Below are 15,197 nucleotides of genomic sequence, written 5' to 3'. Positions count from 1 at the left end.
AGGAATATTATTTTACAACATCATTCGATTTTAACAAGATGTCAGTAAGATTTATCTTTTTTCCATGAAAATATCCCATCTTTCAAAGCAAAGGCAGTAAAGGTACTGTTGCAGAGAAATTGACTTTTTCTTAATTCTGTACATGTAGGTTGAACATAGTTATTATACTATAAGAAAGTTACTATAACGAACTAATGAAAGTTTCTGTTCAGAAAGTTCTTTCTTTACAGAAAGATTAATCATGAGGTTCCTCATGATTATGAGACAAATAATTATTCTTAGAAGACCTTTATGACATGCTTTTCATGACATGTGCTTGGAAAAGAGCTGTTTTTAATACTTATTTTTATAATCTAAAAGACTGGATTCAGGAAACTTTTATGTTTTTATACACAAAATATACATAATTGCATTTGTATACATAATATGCATTTGCATATTTGCATTTGTATTAAAAACATTCACATTTTATTGACAGACACATGGACAAATGTTATGGACAATTTCGGTTTGTTTTTCTTTATTACATTCTTTACAGGAAATTATCTTTAACTCGGACATGAAAGTAAGGATGTGTTTGTGTAAGTGTGCAATTGCATATGTGCATATATGTATACAGTTGACTTTTTGTGTTTGTATTAAATTCTATTTAAATGAAATTATCAATTTTCTTTAAAACTGTGCTATAAATCTGGCATCATGAATTTTTTTACTTCTATCTTTTGAAAATATTTTTGGTTTGTAATGCCTAATTTCTAAGCATAACATTATAAACCAAAATATAGCAAAGTTCTGGTAGAATAGTACAAATGTTGTCTTCAATAAATGAGTTTTTCAAAAACTTATTAAAATTAAGAGATCTGCATTTTGCAAAAAAAATATATTTTCTATATATTAATTCTAAACTATATTAGCATTTTTGTTAAGGTACTGCAATATATTATACTGTATGTGAAAATTAATTATTAATAAATACTATTAAAAAAGTAGAGATTAATAATTAATAGAGATTTTTATTAATAATTAAATAGAGAAAACAAATTAAGTGGTAAAGGGAGGTATTTTTTATAATGATATGACCAATAATATTAGGTGTCAAATAAAAAGTTACAAAAAATAAACATCTAATATTTTACATGAATGTACTTCTTTCTTTTTCAGTTTACCCTCCAAAATCATGTAAGGTATTACTTCAGAGGATGTATGAGTGTAAATTAAGTATATGCAGTCTTGTACAGTCTCAGGTCGACCATTCCTGAGATGTGTGGTTAATTGAAATCCAACCACCAAAGAACACCGGTATCCATGATCTAGTATATCTAGTATATGATCTAGTTCAAATCCATATAAAAGTAACTGCCTTTATATGGATTTGAATACTAGATCATGGATACCGGTGTTCTTATATAGTGAACATTCACATCTTTACCCTGCCATTCCCAATTAAATCATTCTATTGATCCTAAGTTTGTACTTAATCCTAAAGTTTGTTACTTTAATTAAGTACACAAGGTGTCTCATTTATAACTGCTAAAATGTGACAATTAAATTTATACTGATATTTAAATAAAAATATTAAATTATAAAATAAAATTAAATATTTATGATTACTCTAAATATTCAACATCAACTTAACACATATGATTTGTGTTGACTGGAATTAAAAGTAACTATGAATGGCTATGTATAAGAATCTATTATTGATTATTAATTTTTTTTTAAGTTTCTGTTTATATGAGTGAAGCACTTTATTTCACGATTTAAGTTTTAAAATAAAAGTTATATAATTTTACTTTATGTTGAAAAATGTATTGCATTTTTAAATTAGAAATTCTGAAAGTAATTAATAGTCAATCAGTTATATTAAAAGAAAAAAGTAAATGAAAACAAAGTTGAAAGAAAAGATGTATTTGTATTTTAAGATGTATTTAAAAAATGTATTTGCAGACAGTATAGTTTAGTATATGTATGCAATAAAAAATCTGGTGTAAATGTTAGTCAAAACGAAATTGTATATACAAGGTATAATTAAATATCTGAAAAATAAATCCATGTGTATTAAAAAATATTCTGCCGATAGTTTTCTAATACTTGAAACTCAATTTTTCTAGATAAATAGTGGAAGTATTTGAATTATATCATAAATGTCAACTGAAATGTTTGATCAAAAAATCATGTTAACAGAATTACATAAGTTTAATCACATATTTCTAATCAAATCACATCTAATAATAATATATTAATAAAAAAAAAACTATTATTTTAATGTAATAAATTACTGATAAAATTTACAAAATATTGGAAACAAAATCTTGCCGAGTCTTCAAATAAATATCAAACATTGTTTTGAAACAGTTTCCTTAATAACCAATATTTTTTTGCATAGTAGTATCTATTTTAAATATTATAAATATAAATTAATAAAGTTAACGTACATTATAACACCTCACTTTTGTGTATTTATTTTCAACTATTTGTTTAAATTCTAACAATAAAAAACATAAATAAAACATATATCTTTTTTAGTATTAATATAATTTGGTATTTCAGTTTACTAAATTATATTCTTTAATCAGCATCTGAAAAAGAAAAAATCAGTCTACAAATAACAATGATTTTATTATGTGAAATATTTGATGCATGAACTATTGCGAATAATTATTTTGCTAATTTGTTTCCAACTACCTCAGAATAATTGCCACAAAAAATAAGTAAAGATCCTGGGTTAAGTCAGTAAAGTGTATTTTACTAGTAATTAGGTAATAAGTATAGAATGCTTATGACCAAAGCCAGATTTTATGTATTACCATGTCTTCGAGGTTCATTGAAGTAGTCATTGATCAATGACAACAATGTGTGCAGTTTTCTTACATGTTGCTGGCATTTATTAGGCTGTTTTATCATAACAATCAGTGATAATAACAATTATTATTAGTGTTCTGGTTAGATGGTACACTACTTTTCTTATTACCTAGTAATACCTAGTAATATCTGCTATTCTTTACATGTCTCTGGAAGAAGAATCATATATAAATAGAAGGATGTAAGGTATGGATAAGTGACAAAAATGATAACTATGTTTAATAATAAACATACTGAAGATAATTAATGGTAAATAGTTTTCTTTTTGTATTAGTTACTGTCAAAATAAGAATACTATACATATATTTTGATGAATGAACATAAGGAATAAAATTTACAAATCTCAAACCAATTGTTCCATAAAGTAGAAGGAATTTTTCCTTCTTTTCTTCATTAATAGTAAAGATCTTATGGGATTGCTGCCATGGTAAATAGTTTCTTAAATATAGGTTTAAAGATATGCCAAAAACCACTCTGCAGCTTATTACTTAAGCTGCAATGATGTTAAATAATAATTTTAATAACCATGTACAAATAAACACCAGTTTACCAGAATATATAGAGTAGATATTGAAATACTACTGGAACTTGTGTAGCAGTGGCTGAGAAAGAAAAATATTGTTAGAAAGGAATCTATGAAATGCTCAAGATACCATTAACTAAAAAAAATGATAATGAGCGTGATTTTAGAATAAGTTCTTGATATTTAGTTAAATCAAACTTAGGAAGTTAATAACACATGATTGCCACACCCATCAATTGGTGCCGTAATATCATGGGCCGTTGCTGCCATATGCATAAGTCATGTGGAATTGATTTTACTTATGCTTCAGCTATTAACCTTTATATGATGTGTTAGTTGAATACTTAAAGTTATAAAATTGTTTGTGTTTCCAAGGTTTTTCCATTATTTTCATAATGGCTGATGGTGAAATCTTGGGTCTGATTTAAAGTTAAAAAGATATTATCCGCATAAGAACTAAAACATATTTTAGAAAATGAGAATAAGATCAGTGAATTTAGTGCTGAAAGTGACTCTGAATATTAATATTTCGATGACAGTGATGAAGAATCTGGTAGTGAAAGTGATTTGAATGAAGACGAAAATCTTACTGACACTGAACTGTGCAAACTATACAAAGAGAAACTGAGACCAATGGTGGTGATATTTAGGTAACTGAAAATGACATTGTTGCAAATATACCTGTGCCAAAAATCACTCTATGCACAACAAATTAGTAAATTGGCTAGTAATATAGTGTGGATGATCGGTCCATCAGAATAAAAATAAAGTTGATTTTTCTGAAAATCCTGGTCTTTGTATTCCCACAATTGACTATTTTCAACTACTAGCTAATTGTATTCATAAGATACAATCTTTATTTGATTTTTTTTAATGAAAGAATGACTAATTTATACTATACTAGAAGAGATTACGTATATGTGCCTAATTTTTCAACAGTATAATAAGAACATAAAGCATAAATACAGGATTAAAAATGTCTTTGATCAGTAGTATTTTAAAACCAATCTAGTCAGCACCAAATGGCATTGTGGCCCTACATAAATATGTAGGCATAATGGCTGTACACAAATATGGCGTTATAAGCGATATCATTATTATTTTGTTTAAGTTAAAAACAATTTAAACTGAAGATTCAGTTATAGTTAAAATAGTTATCACAATTTGCTTACATTTAGTATTTATTAAGCTTTTAAAATTTCAGTATATTTTACAATAACCATTATATTAATACTGTGAATAGGATTTATCATGTAAGCAAACTTTTTTTGTTGATATTAATGTAAACAATAATTAGTGAGCATAAAAATAAATTAACTAACTCTATGAAAGGCATAAATGATGGTGGGTAATTCATTGTAAACAAATTAGAAAATTTTATTCTAGCAGCATATTATTTATAAAAATAAATCTTTATTATTTTTTCTTCCTTTTCTCTCTGTTGAGTGGTCTTGCAGACATTTTTGCTTTGTCAGAAGGCATGAATAAATATATATATATATATATATATATATATATATATATATATATATATAAAATTAAAAACATAGAAATAGTATGTTACAATCTCAGACACTGAATAAAATGAACTTTTCTGCTGCTGTTACAATCTGTGGCATATAAGACAGATCTGGTAAATAGTTATGAAAAAAAAGTTATCTTTTGATTAAAAACAAAAACAACTAATTGAGCATAAAATAAAAAAAAGTTGCTTAGAAAAATAATTTATAATGTGAAAAAACAATAGTCTTTTTTCTGTTACATCTTATCTACATTTTTAATTCAAAAATTATGTATTCATGCCTTCTGATGAAGCACAGATTTCTGTGCGATTATGCTCACTCAATATAGAGAAAAAGAAAAAGGAATAATAAGCAGTTAAAAGAATGAGTATTTGTTTTTATAAATAATGATTATAATAATTAATTTGCTGTGAATTATTTAGTGTAATGCCAATGAGCTCTGTTTCACCTAGTAAGAGATGTATAGTCCTATTGTAGTGATCCCCATTTATTGTAATAACTTTTATTCCCAAAAAGTCTGTTTCGTTAAGGTTTTTTACTAAACATATATTAATAACTAAGCTTAATTAATGTTTTAAGGTGTATCTAAACAATATATTACTGACCTGTACATCCAACGCACAAGCTACACGCTTCAAGTTTATGTAGTAATATCAAGCCAGAAGTAATGAGTTTGAAGTAAATAAAAAATATCATTTGCTACATTCCATAAATCATTCCCTAGAAATTAGTTGTAGTTAGTTAATTAAGGATTGATCTACATAAATTGTTTTACAATGAACAATTATTATATTAATGTAATTTTAGTGGCTGTTAATAAAATTGAACCTTGTAATAAGCTAATCACAAAAAATAAATATTTTTTTTACAGATTGTTTTTCATGTGATGTTGAAGATATACTGTGTGTATGGGAAACGCATGAATAAGGATAATTAATTAGTATTCGTTATGTTTTATCTAATCCTTATTTTCAGTAAAAGATTATTAGATCATTAATTTCATTATTCACTCACCTCCTAGACAATACAATTTTAATCATAATACAATCCCATTGGAATTTAATTTTTTCAAATATTTTGTTTGTGAATTGATAGTTAACACCAATACAAAAAAAAATACTTACAGAAAGCTTTGTTTGAAGTTTAACTAATATAATATAACATGGCAGTATCAAGTGGAAAAACAAATGCAAGGTTTTTTTGTGGTAAGCATTTTATCAAAAATCAAAAATTGTAATTAAATGAAATTTTGGTTTGTGTTGACTAAGATGTGAGGTAAAATTGAAAAATTTAATCATTAAAGTGGTACCACCATTGCTGATGTTTGTAACAGGAAATGACCTATGATAGGAAAATCCATTGGGTTTATATTTTTTAAATATCCACTGTTTTTATTATTGGTGATAAATGCATAAATTTAACAATGCTAGTTTATGATTGATTACCACCTTCTCAAAAAAAAAAGTTTTTCTGTCTATACTTTAAACATAATCGATACTTCTAAGGTAGTTGGAAATACATTTTCTAGCTTATGCACATATTTTTGAATAGAAAAATTGTTTTGTACTAAATATTTTGTACTTTATTCAATCATAACAAAAATGGAAAAAGAAGAATTTTCTATAATCAAACATAGAATTAATTAGTGATATGTCATTTTTGTGACTGTAAGAACAATTTTATACAATTTAATTTTATTTAATTTCTATTTATTTCTTATACATAATTAAAGGAAAAAGAAAACATTTTTCATGATTTACAACATAAAATCTATAATCGTCAAAACAAATGAAAAGGTTTATCATATAAAACAATATTTGATATGAAGTAAATTATAAAAATACCAAATTATAAAAATACCAAATTTACTAGTATAATATAAGATTATTTGTTTTAATTCCAAACCAAAACCAATTTAATCTCATCTTATAAGTACATTTCTGTTAAACATTATGTTATGTTTTTTAATGACATTATATGTTTATCTAGTAAATAAAATTGCTAAGATGAAAACAATTTCTAAGTGATACTTTGTACCTATAAAAAAAAGAACATATAATACATATTTATACTTCACACTTATATTTAATAATGATTAATATTTTTTTATTATTACAAATATCTACCATACATTAAAAAAAAAATTATGACTAGAAAGAAACAAAAACTGCATTTTTTATTTTATTTTTAGGCTGTTACAGAACATGTAAATTTTCACAGTTTTTAAATTTTGAATCTTCTTTACCAAAAATCCATGTAAACATTTGGCGTGCTTTCATACTTGCTCGAACCATGCCACGATTTTTATACCAATGTGAACTAGTATCTTTATCCCCTTGTTCTCGTTTTAGGCGTATCTGGTTAAGTATACCTACGAGAAGTTCATCAACATTGTGGTTGATACCAACTGATATTTCTATGAATTTTGCACGGTATGTGCATGCAAGGCATTTACCATCTGTAATAAAAAAAACAAATTTTATAAAAAATGAATGCTTGAAATATTTTCGTTTAATGTAATGGGAGCATATTAATATTTATTCATTTTTTTCTTTAAAATAAAAAAGTTGGCAAATATTGCATGACATTCCAAAAAACACACAAAAAAAACAGAATATCTATTTTTTAGATTTGGGGTATATATTTTAAGAAAAACTTATCTAAAGATATTCGTATATAGGTTAAGCTTAACAAATTTGCTTAAGTAAAGCTTTCTCTAAAATACCTCTGAAAAAAATAAATATTAATATTTTTGTGTTATCCTCCAACCCTTTATAAATTTTGAAAAAAAATTAATAATATCAGTCCATTATAGATATTTGTAAAAAAATTTAAGAAAATTGGCTTGGTCAATCTCAAGATATATGGCCAAAAGTAGTGCAACATACATATGTATGTATATTTAACTTAGCAAATCAATTTTTTTCATGTTATTGTATTTGTCCATATTCCCCTCTGTACTAATTATGTTAAAGATAAAACTATAACCTTCTAGAGTACAGAATTCAATAATGCTTCTTACCTTATGCTTATTGTTATTTCAAAAAAGTGCTTTTGAGGGTTTCCCTCATCATCAGTTAATAAAAAACTTATTAAGGTCTGCAAGATTTGAGAAATCTAACTTGTTGTTTTTACAAGATCTAAAATGTTCTGCAAACCTTGCCCTAAATGATCTACTAGTTTTACATATATGTATATATTTTCATAAGTTGATTACATACATACGTAATTTGCACATACACGTGAAGATTTGCAAAAAACCTAGTACTTCATTCTTGACATGATCACAATACTTCCCCCCTTTAATGTAGCTATTCTACCTATAATTGCTGGGAAAGTAATATCAAAGACCAGTCACAAAAAAAATTAATGCTTTGTAGCTGCAGAAAATAGAATCATAAAAAAATTGCTTTAAGAAAAAAAAATAAATAGTTGTGTGGTTCAAATGCAAAATAAAAATGAACATTTTATTTTTTTCTATGATATATTAAAAGATTAAATTACTCAGACTTTCAGATAAGTATAAACTTACAAATTTGACTGACCAATGATACAATTAAACACCAAGCATTATAATAAACCCATTATAAAATCTCCCTTGAATAAAAGTGCCAAGCCTTGTGAAATTTTTTATTAGATTTCTAATGTAGGCTGAGAATGAATTTTTGTAGACTAAAGTCATGATTGAGCAAAATCATTTTATGAAAGCAGAGCATATGGAAAATCAACATTATCCTTGGCAACCAATTACTTTTTTTAAAAGTCATTGGTTTTTTAAAAACTTGTGATCTATATGGACCAGTTGTAAAATAACAAATGTCATTACCAGACGTTAGTAATTAATGTTTGAGAATTGAGCAATAGTTATAACTGAGAATAATACATGTGTTCTTGCTTTCTTTCACCAGACAACAAACATTTATTACCTGTGACAATTACTTCCTTATTTTGAAAGAGGAGATGACCTAATCTTTGAACTCTATTCTAAATTTGATGAGATTTGGATCCACCATTTTTACAGGGATCCTGATTTTTTAAATTGATTTTTATCAATTGTCATCTAAACACACAATCACCTCCTTCTCCAAGAAAGTAAAATTATTTCTTCACTAGGGTAGATCATAACTTCCCATTACCTGGGATTCAAAGGACATTTATTTATTTAAATTTTCTTGCTACAGATGAAGAATAAGTGAAGGTTCAGTTTTGTACTTGCAAGTCATGCTTGTCCTTTTTACTTATTAATTAACAATAACTACCTGTTAATTGAAACTATGTCTTCTTCCTCGTTTATCAAGCAGCTCTGACTTTATTTCATTCAACTGTCACTTATTTAGATCACTGAAGAAATTTTTGGAGAAAAAAATATTCAAACACTAATTACAAGAATATTTCAGCTGGTTTGAGAAGCAATGAAAAGATTTATTTAAGACTGGAATTAAGAAACTTCCACAAGGCAGTTTAGTTAGTTGATTGTATAGAGATTTTGATTTAGCTTTTATTAAAATTTAATTAAGTACTTATTTATATTCTGAACCATGCTCATACCTTCAAAAAAATTATTGTACATAACGTAGTATAAAGAATGATAATTTATCAGATAGCTGCTCCCTATTGGAGCTTGATTAATCTGATGACTCTGCAGTGTGTTTCCTTCGAATAAAATTAATTATTCTGTGATAAATGCTGAACTTTTTAAATAATACATCTCTTATCATTCACACTTATTCGTATATTTCCAGACAAAATAATTGTCATTTAATAACAAAATTTAAAAAGTTATTTCTCTTTCAAGAAATTACTAAATTTTTATGATATTTAATCACCTAATTCAAAGCATTTTTATACTTGTACAACATAGATATAAAATGTAATAATATGAGTATATTATGAAACTTTTATTAATTTATGTTTTGGGTAACTTTTATGGTATTACACAGAACAACACTCAGATTTTAGTGAATGACTTAAATATCTAAACTGGCAGTACAATGGGATAGTAGATAGTAATTAATCATATTTTATAACTGTCAGATACACCTAACAAGCACGACTATTTATCATTAAGGAATACAATAGCTTTTCTATTTAATAATTAGTCATTTAGTTTTATTTTAGAAAGGATTCCAGTTGCAGTGCTAAAGTTAATTCTTTTGTCATAAAACTAAAATAAATATAGTGCCTTTTTCTAGTACAGTTTGCTAATAATCAGAAATAACTCTCATCCATATATAAATCTTGATACATATTGTCTTGATGTAACATTAATTATAGATGTTAATTTATAATGCAAAATTTAAATTTAGAACACCTACATAATAAAGGAGTTAAAGAATTAATTTATTTATATAATTATAAGAAAAATTAATTAAGATAAATTAATTCTTTTATAGAAAAACTAACAAAAAATTTGAATTAAATTAAATAATATTTATTTTCTTACTCTGATGAAATTCATTTTATACAGGAGTTTATTACCAAAAATAAATAAAGTATAATAATATATGCTTGTACCTTTATTTAAATAAGAATACAAAAAGGTACTGAATAGTTCTTAGCCTTTTGGTTCTCTAAAATAAACATAATTTTGTCACTGCAGCTTATAACTAAGACTAAACAATAGTCCTTACAGATATAGCACTCAAGATTTTCCATAGCAATAGAAAATGAGGAGCCAAAAATTAGTTGGAAAGGTCATGATGAATAGTATTTTGTGGGTGCAGAATTTTAGAAACATAATATTTTTAGAAAATATTTTGATGATTGACTTTCTTAAGAACAGTCAACTAATTTAAAGCACTACTCTAACAAGCAGTAACAACTGCAGAAGATACTAAAAAGCTGTGAATTTCCATTTTATTTACATTTTTCAGGTATGACATATCTTTAAAATGTAGTTTTATGTAGCTGTAAATATTGGTCATTTGTAAGTCCAAATTAAGATCTATTTTGAAGCTGTAAAGATCTTGATTTAATAAGGAAACATTTCTTGAATATATTTATCCAGGAATAATTCTAAAATAACCTAATTTAGTACTGCTAAAATTCTGGACAAGAGAACCTTTTCTTGAAAATTTTATAAAAAATGAGTATAGAAATCTTAAGAGAATAAAGATTATGTTATTATTGCTACAAAATTTTCTTCATTAATTAATAAGTATGGTCTGACATTTTCTTATTTCAATGAGACACATTTTGAGGAATATGATAATGAATTAAAATGTAAGAGACTTATTTTTCAAAGAGCACAGTGGACTGCTAGAGTAATAACTAATTCTGATTGTTTTATTATGTTATTTTTCTTGTCCATTTATTTGTTATTATATATATACATAGCATAATTGTAATAAAAAGTAAAATTAAATGTAAATTATTTATTATATAAAACCGTAATTAAAACGACAGAAGGAACCCTATTATATATATATACATAGCATAATTGTAATAAAAAGTAAAATTAAATGTAAATTATTTATTATATAAAACCGTAATTAAAATGACAGAAGGAACCCTACTTTTATTATAATGGGAGCAAGTTTCTGGGGTTGCTCTGATACTCTCAAAATGTTTGTACTAATAAATACCAATAAATGCAAGTTTATATATATTTTTTCTTGAAGTCAACGGAAATAAATATAAACTAGAACCTTTACATAAATTTCAATTATGAAATTTTTACAATGGAAAAATGTAATTATAAACTTATTAATATTACCTTGTGAGGATACAGCTCTGCTACGAACTAGATCAACCTTATTAGCTACAAGAATGGCAGGGCGAGACCTTAGCATTTCATTATCTTGTAGTCGATTTAATTCAACCTCTGCTCTCTGAAAACTTGCTTTATCAATTACGGAATACATTATAACATATGCATCAGCAACAATGTTTGTATCCAGTTCACCCTGCAAAATAAGAAAGAAAATGAATTTTTCTAATAATTACCATTTTCAGATTTTAAACAAAATTAATATTTAAAATTTCCTGTACTATAAAATATAACCTAATTAAAAAAAAATTATAGTTTAAAATACTGTACCAACCATCTAATATGAAATTCAACATGAGACAGTAGCTTAAGGAAAGATTTCCATACCCGATACCTTTCAGGCATATAGTAAGTGGGTGTCCTACACTGATGTGACTTTTATTGATGATTATTGATTAATCATTTTATTGATGCGGTAGAATTTTATTAATGGAATGTATTAATGAAGATGTCATGGATAGTAGAGTCTGGTGGTTGGGCAGTGAGAAACAGCTCTCAAGTTGTTTATAAAATTCAAAGTAAATAAATAGACAAAGTAACTAAGAGACAGGCAAAGTAAATAAAATTCTGTACATATTTAAGTAAAATAAAAGTTTCCATTCCATGTAAGTTTTCATTTTATCTGATGAAAGTTGCATCAATGAAATGTTGTAGGTGGCTTGAGTGAGATAAAAGTCCATCCTGTACATTCTGAAGAATACAAGCATTTACACCAGGATTATTGTGAAAGATTTGGGGTGAAGTGGATTCCCGTTGTTTTATTCATTGAACTAAATGTACTACCTGACATCAGCACTCCAAGCAATCAAGTGAAATTTATGTTTCATCAAACTGTTTAAGTACTTGTTCTGAGTGTCATTACTGTCGGATATTATTTATAAGATATCACCTACTGCATTAACCAAATCTCCAAAATGTTATACTAATTCCATCATATAAAAATTGTACTTCAAATCATAAAAATAGAACTATATTAAATATTACTTTAACATGTATTTTATCTTAATATTTATTTATTATGATTTTCTTCCTCAGAATAGGTTGTATGACTGTTTAAACTCAGCAGTTCTAAATGGCTGAGTTCTAAATAACCTATTCAAGTCAGTTAAAACTAGTTACTCTTTTGTATAGTTTGTAATATGACTTGAACCAGTTCCCACAAAACCACCGAAAAACTATCACAATATGTGATTGAATTACAGTCTTGTACTTACCACTCACCTAACTGATACTGTGTAAGTGGTATAATTATTAGTTACCCTTATAATAATAAGTTTTAGGAAATACCATTTGTATGTTTACAAGTAAACCTTACATAAATATAATAAAGAATGAAGTTACTTACTCTATTTTCAACATTTATAAATTTTAATTCTGATTCTTCTCCATTGAGCATAATGCAAACAGATTGTTCAGTTGGCATATCTGTGAAATAAAAGAAAATGTTAATGCAGCTTTAGTGTTTTATAATTGTTAATACTATTAATTTTTCATAATAAAATTTCTTATTTTACAAAATACAAATACATTATTATATAACTGCATTTAGAATTGGATGAAACAATATTCTCTTTCAATGAACTGAAACTAGAAGACAATGTTCTATGATTTACATACATTCAGATTGAGAAGGAAAAATGAAAAAATTCAAATTGAATAATAACACTGACCAACAATGATTTTGTTAAATGAGAGTGATTTTGATTGATTGAACTAATTCTTATAGTATTTTTCCTGCTGATTTCAAATATGAAATCAGAATTCTTCTAGTTTTTTTGTAGCTATCATTCTTATTTTCAGGTAGTATCATGCATAAACGCCATAACCATAGCATTTTGTGTACACATTTTATTATATTATTTGTCAAGTAAATAGCTTTTGTTTATTTATTACAATTGCTTAATTTTTGTCACATTGATTTGTTAGACCTTAGTCATCATGTTTATTATTTACACACTAATTATAATGAACAAGAATGTGAGTCATTCTTCCTATTTTCATCTTACTATAAAAACATGTCATCCGCTCATTAGTTATTTCTGACATTATTATATTTACTTATAAACTGTCGTACAGAGTAGAGAAATAATTTTAATTTTCATTCAAGTGTGAGTTCTTGTGTGTGTAAGATTCAGTTTTGTAGCTGGCTTTTGTATTTGTGGATATATGTTGTTCAGAAAAGTGAGTGTATGTTTATTAAATTACTGTGCTTATAAATTGTTTCTTTTTAAACTATATTAGTTACTGTAATGTATTAACAATGCCTCTCAGATGCGCATTAATCATCCAAACAATTTCTGCCACATTTGTGGTGAGGTAATGTTGAAGTCTCAGAAAAGAAATATAATTCCACTGATAAAAGTCAAATTAAATATATTTTGGACGTAAATTAGGTGATCAGGACAAATCCTGAGCACCTCATATTTGCAGTCATTCTTGTGCAAGTTGTTGACTGGTTGGCTAAATGGATCTTGTCACATTCCATTTCCAATTCCTATGGTTTGGAGAGAACCGAAGGATCACACTTGATTGGGTGAGTCTTATAATAGTTGGGAAGTATTTTAGGTACATGTTAACTTTACTAAATTTGGAAGGTAACTGATAAATGGTAAAATATCATGATCTTCTGATAATTTTAAATTATTGATGTTTTGATTATCTTTTTTTTATAACCTTTTGTTCATCTTAATGAGACGACTTACTTATGTTCTTTATCATTCTTTACTTATTTTTAGTATCTTCTTCTCTTGTATAGATATCAGTAAAGTTGGACTCCATATTGACTCTGTTAGGTTGAGGGTGGAGTAACCCTTTGAAACAGCTACTTACTTAATATAGTTTGGTGTGATTGTAACCAGGAGTACTGTAGTAGGTATCCTAAAAAAGAGAGGTCCTAAGGATTTACTGGGTAGGAAGTGGGGTTTGAAAATTCCATTATCTAACCAGAAATTCATATATTTCTAGGAAATATGTATCAGTATATGCACACATTATCATTTACAAATGGTTATAAGCTACTGATATAAGGCTCAAGTTACCAGCAAAAAATTACCACATTAATGTAGGTAGGCCTTTCTACTGGGAAACAATATAATGTGTACACTGTGTATATTCAGGAGAGGAAGCATATATTGTTTATTACATATATATATATTTTTTTTTCTAACACTTCTTAGAGAGTGAAAAAATAATAATTTAACTTTAGTTGAGAGAACACCATATTTATTATTTTTTTTTTACTTATAGGAAAGTATATTATTGTTAAGATTGTATAGAACATTGTTTAATACACTGTAATAAGTTGAAAAGTATAAACAATAAATACTGGACAGCATGATAATAGGGTGCAGACAATAGAGTGTAGACAATATAAATTTAAATTTACTATATAAAATCTTTCTTGAATTTTCAAATAAATAACATACATAAGTCAACAAAATTTTTCCAAGTTTGTTTGTTCACAAAGGAAAAATGCAGTAAGGAGCTATAAAGGATTGATTCCCTATGAAACAAAAATGAT

At 26.1% G+C, this 15,197-nt stretch overlaps 1 protein-coding gene across 1 annotated transcript in view; it reads right to left on the bottom strand.

The window, feature by feature from the left end:
• Positions 1–6,907: 6,907 nt before the first annotated feature.
• The window catches only part of Rgk3 (Rad, Gem/Kir family member 3), an 836,659-nt gene continuing 828,369 nt past the window's right edge, over positions 6,908–15,197 (bottom strand). Inside the window, exons 4-6 of the mRNA XM_075369062.1 lie at positions 13,023–13,102; positions 11,624–11,813; positions 6,908–7,366 (exon numbers count right to left, since the gene is read on the bottom strand). Of these exons, the coding sequence (XP_075225177.1) occupies positions 7,104–7,366; positions 11,624–11,813; positions 13,023–13,102 (533 nt within the window). The 3' untranslated portion in view covers positions 6,908–7,103. The remainder of the gene's footprint in view (positions 7,367–11,623; positions 11,814–13,022; positions 13,103–15,197) is intronic.

The sequence above is a fragment of the Lycorma delicatula genome, chromosome 6 (assembly GCF_047948215.1).
Source record: "Lycorma delicatula isolate Av1 chromosome 6, ASM4794821v1, whole genome shotgun sequence".
NCBI classification, from domain to species: Eukaryota; Metazoa; Arthropoda; class Insecta; order Hemiptera; family Fulgoridae; genus Lycorma; species Lycorma delicatula.
Note: the sequence above shows the minus strand (reverse complement) of the source record. Positions and strands in the feature narration are given on the sequence as shown.